Raw genomic sequence first — 19003 nt, forward strand, 5'->3', positions numbered from 1 at the left:
AGTTTAAACTAAGAACATTTCTTTAGGTCAGGCTATAGATGATGTCCAAGAATCCTCTCAATCAATTCTAAAACTTTGAATCAAAAAATTTTTTTTCTGTCAACCTAAAATGGTCAAAAGGGTCAGAATATCATTTAAAGAGAGTTTTTTCAAGCACAAAGTGTGAGGCTGGAACACGTGGAAACACCAACTCCGTAAGCATGCAGTCAGTCTCTGAAGTAGTAAAATTAGGATTTCATTTCTATAGGCAGAGGCAGAGAAGTTTTTATCAGGATTACAAAAAATTATTCATACAAGGTTGACACATGGTTATAGAAATTTCATTGGTTATAAGCAGTGTTTCTTTTTTGGGAAGGGTACATTTAACATTTTTTTACACAGAGTCTAATAGTTATTTTTGGGTTTTCTGTCATCTGACCTAAGCAAAGCAGGACAAGAAAGACGGGAAGTTAATCTACAAGGGTCATTAATTAAGAAGCCAGGAGGTTTTTGTCCCTAACATCATCTAATTCCCTCTAGTCATTGTACAGAACAAGAAAAATAAAGTGAGTTAACCTATAATTGAGAACAGAAGTTATAACTATATGTGACTCAGATCACAGTCCCATCTTTCTCAAGGCTTAAAGTGATTTTGGAGTTTCAACAGTTTTTAAATTTTACTTATTTTCATATTTCTTTTCTTTTTGTTTTGTTTTTTTTGTTTGTTTGTTTGAGATGGAGTTTTGCTCTTGTTGCCCAGGCTGGAATGCAATGGTGGGATTTTGGCTCACCGCAACCCCTGCCTCCTGGGTTAGAGTGATTTTTCTGCCTCAGCCTCCAGAGTAGCTGGGATGACAGGCATGCACCACCACACCTGGCTAATTTTGTATTGTTAGTAGAAACGGGGTTTCACCATGTTGGTCAGGCTGTTCTCGAACTCCTGACTTCAGGTTATCCACCCAACCTTGGCCTCCCAAAGTGCTGGGATAACAAGTGATCCCAAACCAAATTAGCATATATTCTTAATAAAAGTAATAAAACACAAGTAAAATCTGTTTAATAAGAATTTTGCAAAACGGTGGGATGGGGAGGAGATATACATATCGATCATCGATTTTAAACAATGAGTATTTTTAAAGTTTTCCAGCGAATGAGCTACTCAAGCAAAATAGAAATGTTTTCTTTAAACTTTTATAGAAAGAGTGGCTTGATAAACACCACATAATATATTTTTTACAACATTGGACAGTTTGAAATTTTATACTTAATATAGAAAAAATAAGTGCTATGTTCACATGAAGAAATAAATAATCATATAACTATCATTGGCCTGAGCCAAAATTTATTTTCTGTCACTTGTCTGTTACTAATGTAAAATTTCCTTTGCATGAGAAAAAGAAAAATAAACTAGGAATCCGGAGATACAGACTGCCAGGTACTTGTTGAATTACCTCAGACAAATAATTTAGTCTGTGAGTTATCATTACATTTATCTGCGGGATGGAGATAATAGTATTTGCTCTTCCTAGATCTCAGTATTGTTGAAAAAGGAAAAATAAATGTGAAAGTTCTTCAAAAAGCAGAAAGCACCATATAAAATGTACTTTATTAATTGCTGCTAAGAACATTCAATTCATGAGTACTGAATGGTTTAGTGCTCACAGAGAGTGAAAATATGTGTAAATTTCTGGTATGCGTAATCCTTGGTTCATGCAAGTATTGACATCAGCCTTTCTCTTCTTCCTTTTCCCTTTCTCCATTTACTTCACTTCTGTAGAACCTCTGCCTGTAACCAGTGTTTCAATATATGACTATAAACCTTCTCCTGAAACAGGAGTCCTATTTGAAATTCATTACCCAGAAAAATATAATGTTTTCACAAGAGTGAACATTAGCTACTGGGAAGGTAAAGACTTCCGGACGATGCTATATAAAGGTAAGTGGCAAAAGGAAGTTTGAATCACCGACAACTATCACTTTTTACAAAGCTTTTCCCAAATGATGTTCTCTCTTACTCCAACGAGGTTTTATAATTCACTATCTGACCTATAAATGAACCATTAAAAATAGTTATTGATTTATGAAAATCGTGTTATAAGGAGGCCTAGAACATCTGGTTCATTACTTGAGAGCTGTGTGTCATGTGCACAGCATGAGAAATACTCAAATTATTATCAGTTACATATTACTATTCCCTAAGGCATCATGCCTGGTGCAGGAAATAAATTTAGGCTTAAGTTTAGAAGCACAAGTAACCATTTACTTCTGGGTATGATACATGGGCATTTCTGGGACTGGGAAGCTGGAGTGGTGTTTTTCACAAAGTTTCACTTGGAGATGATCCAACATCCTCAAATGCAAAAGACAATCCTTTTTAGTTTCTGTGTATATATTTATCTGTTTGACCAAGTAAATGAATACATTAAAATACAAAAATTAGTTTTGCTGTTTTACTGGCTTGATGGGAACCTTGTGGGGAGGGGAGAGAAAAGAGGCCAGGAGAACTAATACTGCAAATTAGTCAAAGGAACGAAATCGACTTCTCTGGAAAGAAGGGGCTAAAGGGAGAGGGAAGAAAGGGGATTGAGCTTCATTGGGAGTGAAATCCAGAGAAGGAACTTGAATACACTCAGGACACATCAGTTGGGGGTGGGAGGCAGGTAATGGTATCAGAATTGGCTGACTGTAACTGGAAACGTGTATTGGTGGGAAGAGAAAGAATATTGAAGCACATAGAGCATGACATCCAGAAAAATGTCACTTTGACTTGCTGCTTTTACACACTCATTTCTTCCATGGATTTATTTTTTTTATAAGACCTATTTAAAATATAGGCAGTGGGGCTGGAGTGGTGGCTTACACCTATAATCCCAGCACTTTGGGAGGCCGAGGCAGGCAGATCCCTTGAGTTCAGGAGTTTAAGACCAGCCTGGCCAACATGATGAAACACTGTCTCTACTAAAACATACCAAAAAAACTAGCTGGGCATTGTGGCGGGCGCCTTAATCCCAGCTACTCAGGAGGTTAAGGCAGGAGAATCGTTTAAACCCAGAAGACAGAGGTTGCAGTGAGCCAAGACCGCACTACTGCACTCCAGCCTGGGTGACAGAGCAAGGCTCCCACTCGGAATGAATGAATGAATGAATGAATTAATTAATTAATTATATGCAGTGAATTTGGTTTTTTTAACTTTGAAAAAAGTAAAAATAAATTTCACAAATTATTATATTCTTTATTTACAATGAAAACAGATTACCTGCAAATTAATAAATGGAATGTTATTTATTTATAGATCATATGCAAATACATTTATGAATGATTAAAAAGCAATTGCTGAAACTTTTGTTAACAACTATGAATTTAAAAAGAATTAATATACCCTTATTCTTAAGTCAACTAATTTTCAAGCAATTTTTAGATTTCAATTCAATAAGTGATACTTTTTTATTTCTCTCATTTCTTTTGAGTTGGACTGGTTTTTTAAGTTTATTATTATCCTCTTTAAAGTTTTCTAAGTGGAATCCAAATTTTTATTTTTTCTCTTTTTGGGCAGGTTCTGTCTACAAACTGGCAAATACACCAGTTTTAAATTAGGCTAGTTTTTCTAAATGAAAACTTTTCTTGTAAATTGCTTTTATTTTAGGCCAGAAGGTGGCAAAATACCTTGAATTTTTATCTTAAAGTAAATGGCCAGTGTAGGCCAGTCGTGGTGGCTCACACCTGTAATCCCAACACTTTGGGAGGCCTAAGAGAGTAGATCACCCAAGGTCAGGTGTTTGAGACCAGTCTGACCAACATGGAGAAACCTCATCTCTACTAAAAATTCAAAATTAGCCAGGCATGGTGGTGCATGCCTATAATCCCAGCTACTCAGGAGGCTGAGGCAGGAGAATTGCTTGAACCCAGGAGGCGGAGGCTACAGTGAGCTGAGATCATACCATTGCATTCCAGCCTGGGCAACAAAAACAAAACTCCATCCGCCCAAAAACATAGTAAATCGCCAGTGTAAACTTACTACAATTTATTTCTATTATCTCCTTCATTTAATACACACCTGAAAAGTTCCTACCATAAAAAGTTAATTCCAACTGTGTCCGATCTCCTTAGGAATTCTAACAGAAAGAACCCTTCAGTATCAAGTCTAAACATTTGAAGTTTCATCTCTAGCTTTCTACTAACTTTTAATTACTGACCATACCAGGAGTTGAAAGAAATATTATTTTGTGAATGTTTAACCATAATTGTTTCAAACTTTTCAGAAGTGTGTGACATTTAGAAGACCATATTTTTCATGTAGTTGACTTTCTCTTCACAGATTTCTTTAAGGGAAAAACAGTATTTAATCACTGGCTGCCAGGAATCTGTTATAGCAATATCACCTTTCAGCTGGTATCTGAAGCAACTTTTAATAAAAGTACCCTTGTTGAGTACAGTGGTGTCAGTCATGAACCCAAACAGCACAGAACTGGTAAGTCTCCTGAAGAATCAAATATAGTGAAAAACTAAATCAATTATATTTTTCTGTATATTTATTTTTTATCCTAAGAAATATTCTGATCCAGACCAAAGAAAGAAAATATGTATGTTTAATAACCTAAAAAAATTTTCTATCAATGTAAAAAGAACTGGCCAAAATATTCAATAAGAAAAATCTAAAATATGTCAATGCAATCATAGATTTGTAATATTTGAATAAAAAGCTACATGATATTACCAAAGGTTATAATTAAGTCACTTACCTGGATCTAGTAGACATCAGTTATTGCTGACAATTGGCCCTATGGCAGAAAAAGAGAGAGAAGACATTCTAGTACAGATTATCAGATTATTAAAGGAAAATATTGAAATTCAAATGTATCTAAAACTTGCAGTGTTTAATTTTTGTAGCATCACTAATATGAAGCACTATTGTAGGATGAATGGATGAATGGATGGATGGATGGATGGAAGAATAAATGGTTAAAATAAGCATTATTTACTAAGTACCAATCACCAATATAAGCAACACTGTATGTGCCTAATGTGCCTGAGTACTCAATAGGAATGCTGGAGAGGCCATTCTTGTGAGCCCCAGGAAGGGATTATGATAGATTACTTCTAAAGTCTTGACAGTTTGAAATTCTAAGCTGTCATAATTCTTATTCATTAGTCTAAGACCAGGAAACTATTTCAGCTAAATCACAAATTCACCTAATGTCAACATTTAAGATTCTATTTGTGTTTTTCATTATTCCAAGTAAGAAGTAAAAACATTAATTGAGTACATTCTACTTAGAAGCTGTTCTAAATATTGAGAGATGAAGATAAGACTGATGAGGCAGGATCTTTGTCCTCAAAAAATGGTACAAGTACTACACAAATGGCTGTCATACAAGGCAGAATGAGATGAATATTGTAAAAGAGGTACAAAGTTATTTAACAACACACAGGAAAGAGAGATAAATTTTATTAGAAACTCATGGGGCCAGGTGCAGTGGCTCATGCCTGTAATCCCAACACCTTGGGAGGCCGAGGTGGGTGGATCACCTTAGATCAGGAGTTCAAGACCAGCCTGGCCAACATGGCAAAACCCCATCTCTACTAAAAATACAAAAATTGGCTGAGGGTGCTGGCAGGAGTCTATAATCCCAGCTACTTGGGAGGCTGAGGCAGGAGAATCACTTGAACCCAGGAGGCAGAGGTTGCAGTGAGCTGAGACCACACCATTGCACTCCAGCCTGGGCAACAAGAGCAAAACTTCACCTCAAAAAAAAAAAAAAAAAAAAGAAGTTCATGAAAGTGGTGATAATTGAACTGCTGATGAAGGACAAGTAGAAATTGTTTCAGGCAAAGACTATGCAGTGTGTCTTCATAATTTTCCCCCTGTAAGTAAAGTGTGCTTCCATAATTTATAAACTCATTTTGTGCTCATAGGTCTCATTTTAGAGAGGTGGGGAGTGAAGTCATATTTTTAACATGTATCTTAACATCTCTAAGGGCAACACATGTATGCAACTCTTCTAGGTACAACTGTGTCACATGAAGTATTGTCATACTGATAGCTGTAAATACACTATAATTGTTGTTTCTTTTTGTAATAAAAATCCAGGAACAGAGATTCATTTTTTGTAAGTGAGATTATGATAAACTGAAAAATATTTACATACCCTGCTTTTAGAAGTGGTTAAATTACTACTTCAACAAGCATAATATTGCAAGTTAATATATCTGAAGTGTGACTAGTGATATATTAATAGGTACACATCATCCACAACATTTTAGAAGTATGTATATGGAAAAAGACACAGTTTATCTTAATGTGAATTTGTCTACGTATTAGAAATAAAATTATATTCCATTTTTAAAAATCTGCGTGTGTACCTGACTCATTAAGAGATTAAGTATTCACTATAATTGAACTAAAAATTACTTGAAAATGAACATTCTCTCTCTTACAGCCCCTTATCCACCTCAAAATATTTCTGTTCGTATCATAAACTTGAACAAAAACAACTGGGAAGAACAGAGTGGCAATTTCCCAGAGGAATCCTTCATGAGATCACAAGATGCAGCAGGAAAAGAAAAACTCTTCCATTTTACAGAAGAAACCCCTGAAATTCCCTCTGGCAACAATTCTTCCGGTTGGCCTGATTTTAATAGCAGTGACTATGAAACTACATCTCAGCCCTATTGGTGGGACAGTGCATCTGCAACTCCTGAAAGTGAAGATGAATTTGTCAGTGTACTTCCCATGGAATATGAAAATAACAGTACGCTCAGTGAGACAGAGAAGTCAACAGCAAACTCTTTCTCCTTTTTCCCTGTGCAAATGATATTGACCTGGTTACCACCCAAACCACCCACTGCTTTTGATGGGTTCCATATCCATATTGAACGAGAAGGTAAAGCAGTAGAAAATCAGAGGAAATAGAACTGATACAAAGGAAGGGAAATGGAAATGTTTTAAAATATGAGTTTAGAAAGACTGATCATAGACAGTTAATATCCAAAGAATAATGGTAAAGGAAGGGAAGAATTTAATTGGGTATCCAATGCAGACTGAGAGCAGAAAACCCAAATGAATAGACTGGATAAGAATCAGAAGGTTTAAGTGATTCACAAGTTGTAAGTACTGCCAACTGTATACATTTTACTGCTCAACATTTCACATGCCTCAGAACAACGAGGAAAATATCATCTCTGGAAATATTTTGAATTAAAGATCTAACTATCCCAGAAAATTACAGCATATCCTAGAGAAATTTTCCGTTTTCTCATATGCAAATTTCAGAAACATGGCGTCAAAGTAATACCTATGAAAACATTACTACTTCCTCAAGAATGCGAGGCTTGTGTCCTGCTAACCAGCCTCTCTTGCTCCCTTTAGGGTGTGCCCCTCTGGAACCAGAACCACAGTTTACCAAAGAGAAGCTGATAGTAAAACGGAAAATACCCAGCAACTGACATTTCCATATAGCTACTATAGCATCTGAGATTCATTCCTTTTATTTTAGCCCAGTAACTTAGGAAAGTAGAGCCATGACTTTCAACAAGTCTGGGTCATGATTCCCATCTCAATAGTTGTTTGGTAGATTTTTATGGTTATTTAACGTTTGTTTAGTTTTTACAGCAATATACTTCATTTTCCATTTTCCAGTCTAGTAGTTTGGGTCACAGAGGTTATAATTTATAAAAATTTGAAGTTTCAATGATAGCCTTATTTTTAGAATAAGGCTTTAAGGCCCATGTAGTCTCATATACTGGCATACTGTATACTCCTATTTTACTTAATAAAATGAGATACAAAATCTGTGGATCCTTCTACAAAAGATGATAAAGCATTCCACCATACCCAAATATGACATGAAATGAAAATTCTTAATTATTTGAGTCAAAAGTCATTTTTCCTGGGATTGCCTGTATTTTTTTGTTTCCCTAATATATTTTATTTCTTCGTTCCTAAATATGTTCCCAAGGCAAATAGAATCTTGTAATCACAAAAATATTTAACTGCTTCTTCTCATGAAAGTTCTATTATGTTTTTATCTGACTACAGCGTCTTCTTTTGAAGACTGTTGTAGTCGCCAACTGCTGATAATGACTTTAAATGAAGTAATAAGCTGCAGAAGATGGGTTGACCGTGACACAATGTGAAATATTTCCTTCTTTAAGAAGTTCTGAAAGCAAATGGATAAAGGAAAAATATTACTATTATTATTATTTCTTATTTTACCTTAAGTTCTGTGATACATCAGAACCTATATCTTACAAAGTTAGATACAAAATCGTTGAGATATATTTTAAATATATGTTAAAGCATTTCTGGATGGTTAATGCTGCCACGAAGAACTTACAAGATATTTGATGCTGGTTATTTTTTAGCCCTTACATCGTGATGAGAAAGTCAACGAAACAATTGTTATCTTTTCCTATCTGCTTCTATTTTGTATACATAATTTTGTTAGGTAGGAGTACATAAAGATACACTGTGTATACCCATTCCTAGTTTTATTGAGTTAAACGCCATATTTTAGTTTTGTTATGTGGAGGATTGTAAAAATATTGAACTCTTATTCATTATGCTTTAATAGTACCTTTAGTTTAGAGGCGTTATTGAACTTGACAAAAGTAGGGAACATCTAAAATGCCTATTTTTTTACATTAATTGACTTGTCTATACCCAGGGCCTTTCCAGGTGTCAATTCATATGTCTTCTCTTTTTTATATATGATTTAGAGAACTTTACTGAATATTTGACAGTGGATGAAGAAGCACATGAATTTGTTGCAGAACTGAAGGAACCTGGGAAATATAAATTATCTGTGACAACCTTTAGTTCCTCAGGATCTTGTGAAACTCGAAAAAGTCAGTCAGCAAAATCACTCAGCTTTTATATCAGTAAGTAACAAAGAGATCATTTGACACTTACTGGGGAGGTAGAACAATGGAACTGGTGAGATTAATGATGCTCAGATGTCAATTATCACAAACCTTAGGGATGCTGAGAAGTCTCCAAGGTCAGCAAAGGCTGAGATTCACAAGTTTTGGATAGAAGAGGAAATATATGCATGTGTAATAGTAGCATCCTATCCATGGGTTTAACTTGAGGATTTTTTTACGATTGTGATAATTGAACATTTATTAAACTGACCTTCCACATTAGCCATAACAAACTCTCCAAGGATGTGGACATACAGTTTGGAAAATGTGACATTTGTTTGAGGCCATAATGAAATGATATAATAGAACTGTGAAAAATCTCATTAGAGTATTAAGCCTGTGGGGCTCAAAAGAAAGACAAAGATTCAAGTGTGACTACACCCAGATAGTCTCCATAAAATTTGGTGGAAAAAGTCGTAGCTGGAGCATCCTGAAAGCCCCAGTGTCAAGTCCTAGGGCGGCCATAAGGGTAACAGCACAGCAAAAGCTAGGCCCTGACAGCTGCACAAACAGTGCCTGCCTCTTTAATATGTTTAGCTAAACTAATTAAGTTTACTGGAAGTATAGAGATCAAAAATCAGTAACCTACCCTATCAGGAGTTATATGTGCCTCTGATCAGCAGAAAGAAAAACCAGAAGGCAAAGAATAAAAATTACCCTCAGAAAAGGATAACTGCCGCATATCCTACTGCCATCTGGAAAGGAAAAATATCACCTTTCATTGAAGGATGGATGAGAGCAGAAGAGGGGCTCAGTTTATATAGCAGCTTAAAAATGTTGAAAATGTCCCATATAATATTTTTACTTAAAAGAAAAACAAAAATGTCACCTCTGGCAAAAGAAAGGCCTGAAAGATTTATCAGATGCATAGAAAAGGTATTCCCAGTTGCCTTGTGTGTCCTTCAAGTGTGAGAGACCTTGGACATGTGATTACATAAGAAACAGAACAGAGTTGAGTATTTTGTTCTTCCCATAAGATTAAAAATGCCTCACTGACTAAATAGACTCTTTCTTCACCAGTTACAGATTCATTGCAAGTATGAACAGCCTCCATGAAAACTCCTGCAACAATTCTGGTCTTTCTCACTTTTCTCTTCTCTGAATTCCTATTCTGTCTCATGGTACACAGCACAAAACACAGAACTTATTAGTATGTGGTATTTTTCTAGATTTATTTTATGTACATCTTGCTTCTCATGTCAAATTATAAAATCGTAGGCTGGAGTTATACTGTTTGAGTATTTATTCATTCTCTTGTACATTCAAGAAATATTTATGACACACTTGTGTCTTTTATGCACTCTGCTCTAAGAGTATCCAAAGTGACTAGTGCCATTGAGAATATGTTGGAATTGCTCAAAACTGTGATCACTTTAAAAAGATGCATCTTAATATTTATCTGGAAAAATACAGGCTCCCAGAAGTTGTGTTTTCTCTCTGTTGCTAAAAGAATGACTTTTTAAGTGCTTAGGATATTCTGTTCTGTGGTAATGAGCTATTCAGACGTACTGTGTATACTTCTGTGGTTTAAAAAATGGATACCACAGATATAAATACTTATACCTAATGGGGTAAGTAAGCAACAAATTTGGGTGGCTTGCTTTGGTTCATCATAATGTAGTCACAGACTAGCTAAAGTATATTTGCAGCCCATTTTTCCTGACCAATAGCCTTATGAAGGAAACATTTTTATTATCCCCATTTTTCACATTAAAAAAAAAAACTGAATTGCAGACATTTCAGTGACTTTCCCAAGTATCAAAATTAAGATTAGAACTTGAGAATATTTGATAACAAAATCCATTTTCATGTAGACTTCAATGACCCATTTCCTTGGGTTGATTATCAGGTCAGTCATAAGGTAAAACTATTAAATAATTGAATTTGTCTTGCTTTCTCCATCTTTGCCTTCTGTGTCCCCATTACACCAGTAGTCTTCAGAACAGTAGTAACACTTCATGTTTACATAGTTCTCTAACACATATTACCTCATTTGATCCTAACAGCAACCTTATGAGGTAAATAATCATATTGTCACAAAGCACTGACTCAGGAGACAGGAGGTCTGGGTTGGGTTACAAGCACTTACTAGCTCTGTGACTTCAGGCAGCTCATTTATATCTGTGATGGGACAGTTTCCTCATCAGCAAATGTATTAGTCCATTTTCACACTGCTATGAAGAACTACTTGAGATTGAGTAATTTATAAAGGAAAGAAGTTTCATTGACTCACAGTTCTGCATGGCCAGGGATGCCTCAGGAAACTTACAAACGTGGCTGAAGGTGAAGGGGAAGCAAGCACCTTCTTCACAGGGTGGCAGGACAGAGAGAGAGAGCAGGAGAAACTGCCACTTTTAAACCATCAGATCTCATGAGAACTCCCTCATTATCTTGAGAACAGCATGGGGGAAACCGCCTGCATGATCCAATTACTTCTCATCAGGTCTCTCCCTCCACAAGTGGGGATTACAATTCGAGATGAGATTTGGGTGGGGACACAGAGCCAAACCATATCAGCAAAATAAGGCAGTGGGTCTCTAAAGTTCTGTTAATACTAAAATTCCACGGTTTATCCATGTAACAGATGCAATGACTCAGATTCAGAGAAGTTAACTCACTTGTCCAAAGTTGCACCACTAATAAGGACCAAACTGAGTTTTGGTGCAATTATTCCATCTCCAAATTTTCACTCTTTCATAGTGCTTCAGGAAGTCTCATACAGGGTTGAGAGCATGGATTTTGGAATGAGACTTCCTGTGTGTGAATCCTAGCTCTACTTATCCTATCTCTGCCTCAGTTTTCTCATCTGAAAAGTGAGATTTAATAGCAGTACGTATCTCATTGGCTTGTTGTAAAAGTTAAAGAGGCTGGGCACAGTGGCTCACATCTGTAACCCCAGCACTTTGGGAGACTGAGGCGGGTGGATCACCTGAGGTCAGGAGTTCAAGACTGGTCTGACCAATGTGGTGAAACCCTCTCTGTACTAAAAATACAAATATTACTCCAACGTGGTTGTGGGCACCTGTAATCCCAGCTACTTGGGAGGCTAAGGCAGGAGAATCACTTGAACTCAGGAGGCAGAGGTTGCCGTGAGTTGAGATTGCTCCACTGCACTCCAGCCTGGGCAACAGAGTAAGACTCCATCTCAAAATTAATTAATTAATTAATTAAAAGAATAAAATATGTAACACATATAAACTTAAAGCAGTTTATATGCTGGAAAGGAGTTATATGTGAGTGCCCATGTTTTAAGCTCAGCCACTACTGTGATGTCCTGGACGTCTTCCCAAGAGAACTAAAGTAGCATCCCGTGTCTGCATTGTCACTGACCTGCCAGGAACAAATATATAAATATGTAATGAGTTCTGTATCTCTTTACTGTAATTAATACCATTGCTTGTCATCATTCCCCTGCACCATTTATACCAATTCTTAATCTGTCCTTCCCAGTAGAGCCACTTGCTTCTTTTCCTTTCCCCGGTTTCAGCCTAGGAATACAGCATTAAATTAAGGAGCTGAGAAATGCATCCTAAGCAAATAAATGGAAGTTTCACATTTGAATTTCAGCAGGGAATTTCTGTAGATAATAATCACCTTAACATGTCTTAAGTCCTTAATAGGTGTCCGGCACTGTGTTAAGAACCACTTTAGGCACATAAGAGAACAAAGCTAAGGCTGGGCATCTCCCTGGAGATATTTTATGGTAAGGACCCTGTTGTGTCCCTCAAATGATCACCCAGTTTTAGCCAGCTTTTCTAATGGAACCAGCCTGTTGACTGTTTCTTCTCCACTATAGTCACAGCCTGCCTTTTTGTTCTCACTGCTGCCAAATTCAAATGTTTTCACAGGATAGTAAGTCGAGGCTGATTTGAATCTCAAAGTAATTATTTCTAGAGACCAAAGTTCCTAGTAGCAAAGGAATTATAAACCCTGATGAAATGCCACACTGCCATGATCACTCTTTGTTTAAAAGAAGCAAATTTTCTCTGGTGAAGAATTTACCAGGAAATTCTCACATTGAAGTGGCGCTTCCATTTCTGCTGTTATTGCTGAGGCTGCTGTTTAAATCAAGGTGAGGTCAAGGAGTAGAGGATTGCAGATGGGCAGAGGACCTGAAAAGTTGCCAGTCTGACCACGAATCTTACACTGAATCTCTTTGTAAAGGCAAAAAGTAAACAACATGATTTTTAAACCAGGATCTTTTATCTCAATCAGTGCAGTGTGCAGCCTCCCCTGTGTTCCAATTTGAAATGTGCAGGTCCTTCAGGAGAGTGGATCGAAGAACTGACTGAGAAGCCCCAGCACGTGAGTGTCCACGTTTTAAGCTCAACCACTGCCTTGATGTCCTGGACATCTTCCCAAGAAAACTACAACAGCACCATTGTGTCTGTGGTGTCGCTGACCTGCCAGAAACAAAAGGAGAGCCAGAGGCTTGAAAAGCAGTACTGCACTCAGGTAAAGGAGAGGAAACGAGGATGGGCTCACCGGTCCCACCTAAGAATAGTCCTATAGGGCAATGCCAAGGAGGCACTACAGGAAGCCAGGCTGAGAGCTCCTAGGATGGGTGTGTTGTATGAGTGCTACCAAGAGCCAGAGAGGACAGAAACGAGTAGGAATGGCTTTTCGATTGTGCTATAATCTCCCTTGCTCTTCATAGGAGGGTCATGTTCCTTTCTCTTTCATTTCTCATTCGAGGGAATTTGCTAAGCACCTATGATGTGCCAGGTACTAAGATAGATGTTAGAAAATTTTAAACATCCTGCTCTTGCAGAGCTGATAATCTAGCGAGAATAGTAGATAAGTGAACGTATAATGACTGCACTGTATAGAATAAGGGCTCGGCTTAATATGAATGATGAGAGTCCAGAGGAGTTCACAGGAAGAAGAGCTGAGCATGAGCAACATGGATGAAGGGGAAAGGGGACTTGGAAACTGGTTGGAAAGAAACATCCCAGGGAAGGAGACAACCAAGCAGAGGGTTGGAGGGTTTTGTGTTGGTCTGTTTTACTTTTTTTGCATTTTTTAAATTTTCATTTTGACTATAAAAGTAATGCATTCTTGCTGAAAAAAAACTCAAAAATATAAAGAATATAAAGTAAAAACTACCCCCTCATGAGTCACAACTGAGAAGAGCTTTGAGGAATATATGAGTCAGCTGTGCACAGAGGAGAGCGAGGGGCAGGCAGAGGCAGCGTGCAACTCAGTAGTACTGTGAGTGGCTAGCAGAAGGAATGCATACACCAGATCGACCCCCAGTGATACCGTGCAACTTGAGCCCAGAGTGGACCTTGCTTTCAGATGCCCTGAGAACCTGGGGCCCAGTTCTATTTTTCTAAAATCTGGCCTTGTGTTTTTAAAAGGTCAGATTTGGTGGTTCTTGGTGTCTTACAAATACATTTTCTTCCCTAAAGGCAAAAATTAATTATCAATTCACGTGGAGTATGTTGGATATGTAATGCACAGAAAAGATGTTTGCTATATGAGAGCTATTTGGGATGTTTCCATTCCTCCCAGGAAAATTAATCATTTAATGAAATTCAAACAATGAGAAATTGCAAATTGATAAGATGAATTTAGGAATCGTGTTGTTTGGAGCATTAGAAAGCCATAGAATGCTGAGATAAGCCTTTACTTGAGAATGAGGAGCCCCTAGAGTTGAATTAAATGAAGGAATAAATATGCTAAATGGATTAACTAGTAATCACAGTTCATTGTATAACTTATTAGCTTCCTTTATTGAGCATACCCAAAATGACTGACTCATTACATTGACAGAAAAACATGTTTTCCCCTACAGACCTTGACCTAGAACTCAACTGCTCCTAGGTACCTTTCTCCCCTTGCCCTACCTAATGTACACATTACATATCTTTCACATAAGGAGACAAAGTCTAAGGGTAGAGGTAGATATTGTAAATTATCAATGAGCCAGAAAAGACTAGTCCAAATGTATGTTTACAGTATCTTCTCAAAATGCAAATAGGAAAACAGAACATGAAATGTCCTATTCAGGATAAGCAAGAAGACTAATATTTAAAGAGGAGTGCAGGAATGAGACCACCATGCTAGACATCATCTCAGTTACCACAAGAACTTTCTGAGATTTGTATTAATATCATACCACCATAGTCCATTATGCCACTACACACACACACACACACACACACACACAAACATATCCATTGCCCCACCACACACATACATGCACACACTTTTCAGATGAGGATGTGTAAGTTCAAAAAGTCTCAAGAACCAGAGTAGAATCATGTGGCCATTAATCAAAGAAACCTATCAGATGTTCTCAACAGGATGGATCTAACTTGGGCTTTGGGCTTATTTCCTAAAGAAACCATTAAACAGAACAAAATATAGTATTTCTTAAGTTCTATTCATATATTCAATGGTACCATGATTACATTAAATAGAAAGTTCAAAATGTGGCTCCTGTTAAAGAAAAAACTAATTAATCGTACTTGTTAATGCATGGTAAGGAAGACTTTATTCAGGACCATTGTGTTAGGTGTAGGGACCACTGCAATGGGGTCTTGCAGTGCTGGTGAGATATTGGGCTCAACTCCAAATACAGCCATGAGCAAGCAGCAATTTATAGCAAGAAGCAGTGTAGGGGAATCAGCAGATGGAAAACTACTTAGGGGAAACAGCAGGGGTAAGGGGGGTTCTAGCCAAATCTGCCTAACAGGATTCTTGCTGAAGACAGGCCAAGGTGATCAGACATCATCTGGGAGATGATGGGGGATGAGGAACCTGATGGGATATTGAGGGTAATCAGATGTCAAGGATGGGAGTTCTGGCTAAACAGACTCAGCAGCAATGCAATGTTCTTTGCTAAAACTGGATTTTACAAGGAAGTGCACAGATGGGCTCATAAGCTTCAGAAGGCTAACTAAAATTTGTCTAAGCAAAGAATTTTTGTCACTCTAAAATAAACACTCTAAAGCCAAGCACTTATTAATAGCTAATCGTAAAGTTTTGCTATTTCATAACCTCACTCTCTCTTCTTTGCCTCTACCACTAACTGTACCACAGGACCATTGTTTAATATATTACCTTGGTGATCTGTGAGATGCGCTGCTAGTGCTACTACTCTGTCCCATGACTCCACTGATTTCTGTGTGATTATGTGCAAGGTGGGTCCTATGGATCCTGTGTGAGGTGCTAGAGATAAGGGTAAATTAGATTTGCACCCTGATTTTATGAAGTTTAGAGTTTGTACCTTCCATATGGTACATTGTACACATTCATTTGAATTTGCCCTCATTGTGTGTGTGTGTGTGTGTGTGTGTGTGTGTGTGTGTGTATCTTTGGGTTGCTTCATGCATGAGTTTGTATGGAAATGTTCTTGGTAGTTTTGTGATGTATCCTTTCTAACAATCACTGTAGTGCTATTTATTAATAAACACTTGGACACAAAATCATTCTTCAATCTGTGTCACATAAAGAACTCAGATAATTTTTCAAAGTAAATAGGCTCTCAGTGGTCTGTTCAGAGGCTCACACACAATCATAAATTTTAGAATCAGGAAGCCTCATATAATATATATGTGTATTTATTTTTATATGTGATCTGCTTTTGTCCATGAATGCTTTCTGACAACTTATAGAAATGTATAATAACTAAATAATAAAATTGAACAGAAAGACAAATCAATCTTTTAGGCTCACGAATGAGGAAATGGTAACATTGAGGCCAAACATTTAAGGAACTTTCCCAAAGTCACACAACTGGTTAGTGTTAGAACAGAGACCAGGATGAAAATGATCTGACCTCCCAACCAATACTGTTTCTATTGGCTTGCATGTGCTATTTAAGGAGAGGGTCAGCTTCACTGTGTATCATGAGGGAGTCCACAGCACAGACTCCAGAGTCAGACAGACTTGGGTTTCAGACCTGATTTCAACAGTTTCCAGCTATGAGACCCTGATCAATCTTCTTCATCTCTGTAAGTTTTAGTATCTTCATCTATAACATAGGGAGAAGCATATCCTACCTTACAGGTTGTAATAAAGATTAAAAAGATTTGATGCTTAATGCAGTGTCTGGAACACAGACAAACATACACACACACACACACACACACACACACACAAACTGTCTATCATATTCTTACTTTGACTAGCTATGATCTCTACCACATTTTTCTCCTTATTCCTTTAGCTGAGGGAGACTAGAACTGGTATCCAGTTGGAGAGACATTGGACTCAACTAAATTCTCAGGAATGAAGATTAAGACAGTCAGAAAAAATACTGGGATGCTAAATATGTGGAAATTAAGGAGGAGTGAGTGTGAAATTATTTTGTAAAAAATAAAACACATTATTTAGTATGCAGAATGCAGGGACATTTCCCTTTTCTTCCTCTACCGGACACCCAAGGAGGTCCAGACTAAATAAAAAGGCATAGAGAAACATAGAAGTGTAAATATAGGTTAGCAGCTCAGTAAATATTCAGAAATTAAGGAGGACGAGAATTAGTATTTATAATTTATCACCAAGTCAGGTAATCTGTAATACAGTTACCCTCTTGTCATTTTTTAAGTAATATGATATATATACTCATAGCTATGCCCATAGCTGCTTATTTGTTAAAGTATAATATCCATAGGATAAATTTATTATAAGGGATTTTTTTTTTTTGAGATGGAGTCTTGCTGTATCACCAGGCTGGAGTGCAGTGGCACAATCTCAGCTCACTGCAACCTCCGCCTCCCAGGTTCAAACGATTCTCCTGCCTCAAGCTCCCGAGTAGCTGGGACTACAGGTGTATGCCACCACATCCAGCTAATGTTTGTAATTTTAGTAGAGATGGGGTTTCACCATGTTGGCCAGGATTGTCTCGATCTCTTGACCTCGTGATCCACCCGCCTTGGCCTCCCAAGTGCTGGGATTATAGGCGTGAGCCCCCGTGCCCGGCTATAATGGCATATTTAAATAGCTATGATTTTAGGTAGTCATTTGAATAGTTAAAATCAACAGTTACTTAAAATACTATCAAAAGAAAGGAACCTTAATGTCACCCTGAAACAATCTATATTCCTCATGTCCTTTATTATTTTAAACATTCTAAATAAGCAAGATGGGTAATTAATGAGTAGGTAGGCATTTATATTTATGGTCAGATGTCTACAATGTGTTAAGTTTAAACGGAGCAATTTCTTGGGGGGTGGTGGTTTTGAGACGGGGTCTCGCTCTGTCACCCAGGCTCTAGTGCAGCGGCGTGATCCTGGCTCATTGCAACCTCCACCTCCCAGGTTCAAGCCATTCTCCTGTCTCGTCTTCTCGAGTAGCAGGGACTACAGAAGTGAGCCATCACACCCAGCTAATTTTTGTATTTTTAGTAGAGACAGGGCTTCATCATGTTGGCCAGGCTTGTCTCGAACTCCTGACCTCAAGCGATCTGCCTCCCAAAGTGCTGAGATTATAGGCATGAACCACTGTGCCCAGCCTGGAGCAATGTTGATAATATATTATGTGGTTCAATAGCATCTTATTTACGTATATATGTTATAAGAAGGTCTAGAAGAATCCATATCAAAATGTCAGGATTTATGGGAAGAGAACAAACAAGATGTCCAATTTACTTCATTTGTTTTCTTATTGAGTGAACAACTTTTACAATGAGCATATATGTTTTATCATGTAAAGTGTATTTTAAATAAATAAAATAATAATGCTTAGTTGTAGATAATATGCATCTTCTTGTCATAGTTTGTCTCTTCAGAAAATTCTCTATCAGGCCAGGCACAGTGGTTCATGCCTGTAATCCCGGCAAGTTGGGAGGCCGAGGCAGGACAGTCACTTGAGGACAGGAGTTTGAGACCAGCCTGGCCAACACAATGAAACCCTGTCTCTTTTAAAAATACAAAAATTGAGCATTATGGCACACATCTGCAATCCCAGCTATGTAGGTAGTTGAGGCACAAGAATCGCTTGAAATCAGGAGGCAGAGGTTGCAGTGAGCAGAGACCATCCCACTGCACTCCAGCCTGGGCAACAGAGCAACAGAGTGAGAATCTGTCTCAAAAAAAAAAAAAAGAAAGAAAGAAAGAAAGAAATGGAAGGAAGGGTGGGAGGGAGGGAGGGAAAG

At 37.5% G+C, this 19003-nt stretch overlaps 1 protein-coding gene across 2 annotated transcripts in view; it reads left to right on the forward strand.

Moving 5' to 3' along the window:
- PTPRO (protein tyrosine phosphatase receptor type O) overlaps positions 1-19003 on the forward strand; it is a 280097-nt gene that overhangs the window by 171776 nt on the left and 89318 nt on the right. For both annotated transcript variants that reach the window (XM_032253729.1, XM_032253730.1), the window contains exons 3-7: positions 1757-1915; positions 4295-4447; positions 6417-6860; positions 8695-8856; positions 13157-13353. In XM_032253729.1, coding sequence (XP_032109620.1) covers positions 1757-1915; positions 4295-4447; positions 6417-6860; positions 8695-8856; positions 13157-13353 — 1115 coding nt within the window. The remainder of the gene's footprint in view (positions 1-1756; positions 1916-4294; positions 4448-6416; positions 6861-8694; positions 8857-13156; positions 13354-19003) is intronic.

Source organism: Sapajus apella, unplaced genomic scaffold (assembly GCF_009761245.1).
Source record: "Sapajus apella isolate SASKATOON/1434 unplaced genomic scaffold, GSC_monkey_1.0 scaffold84, whole genome shotgun sequence".
NCBI lineage: Eukaryota > Metazoa > Chordata > Mammalia > Primates > Cebidae > Sapajus > Sapajus apella.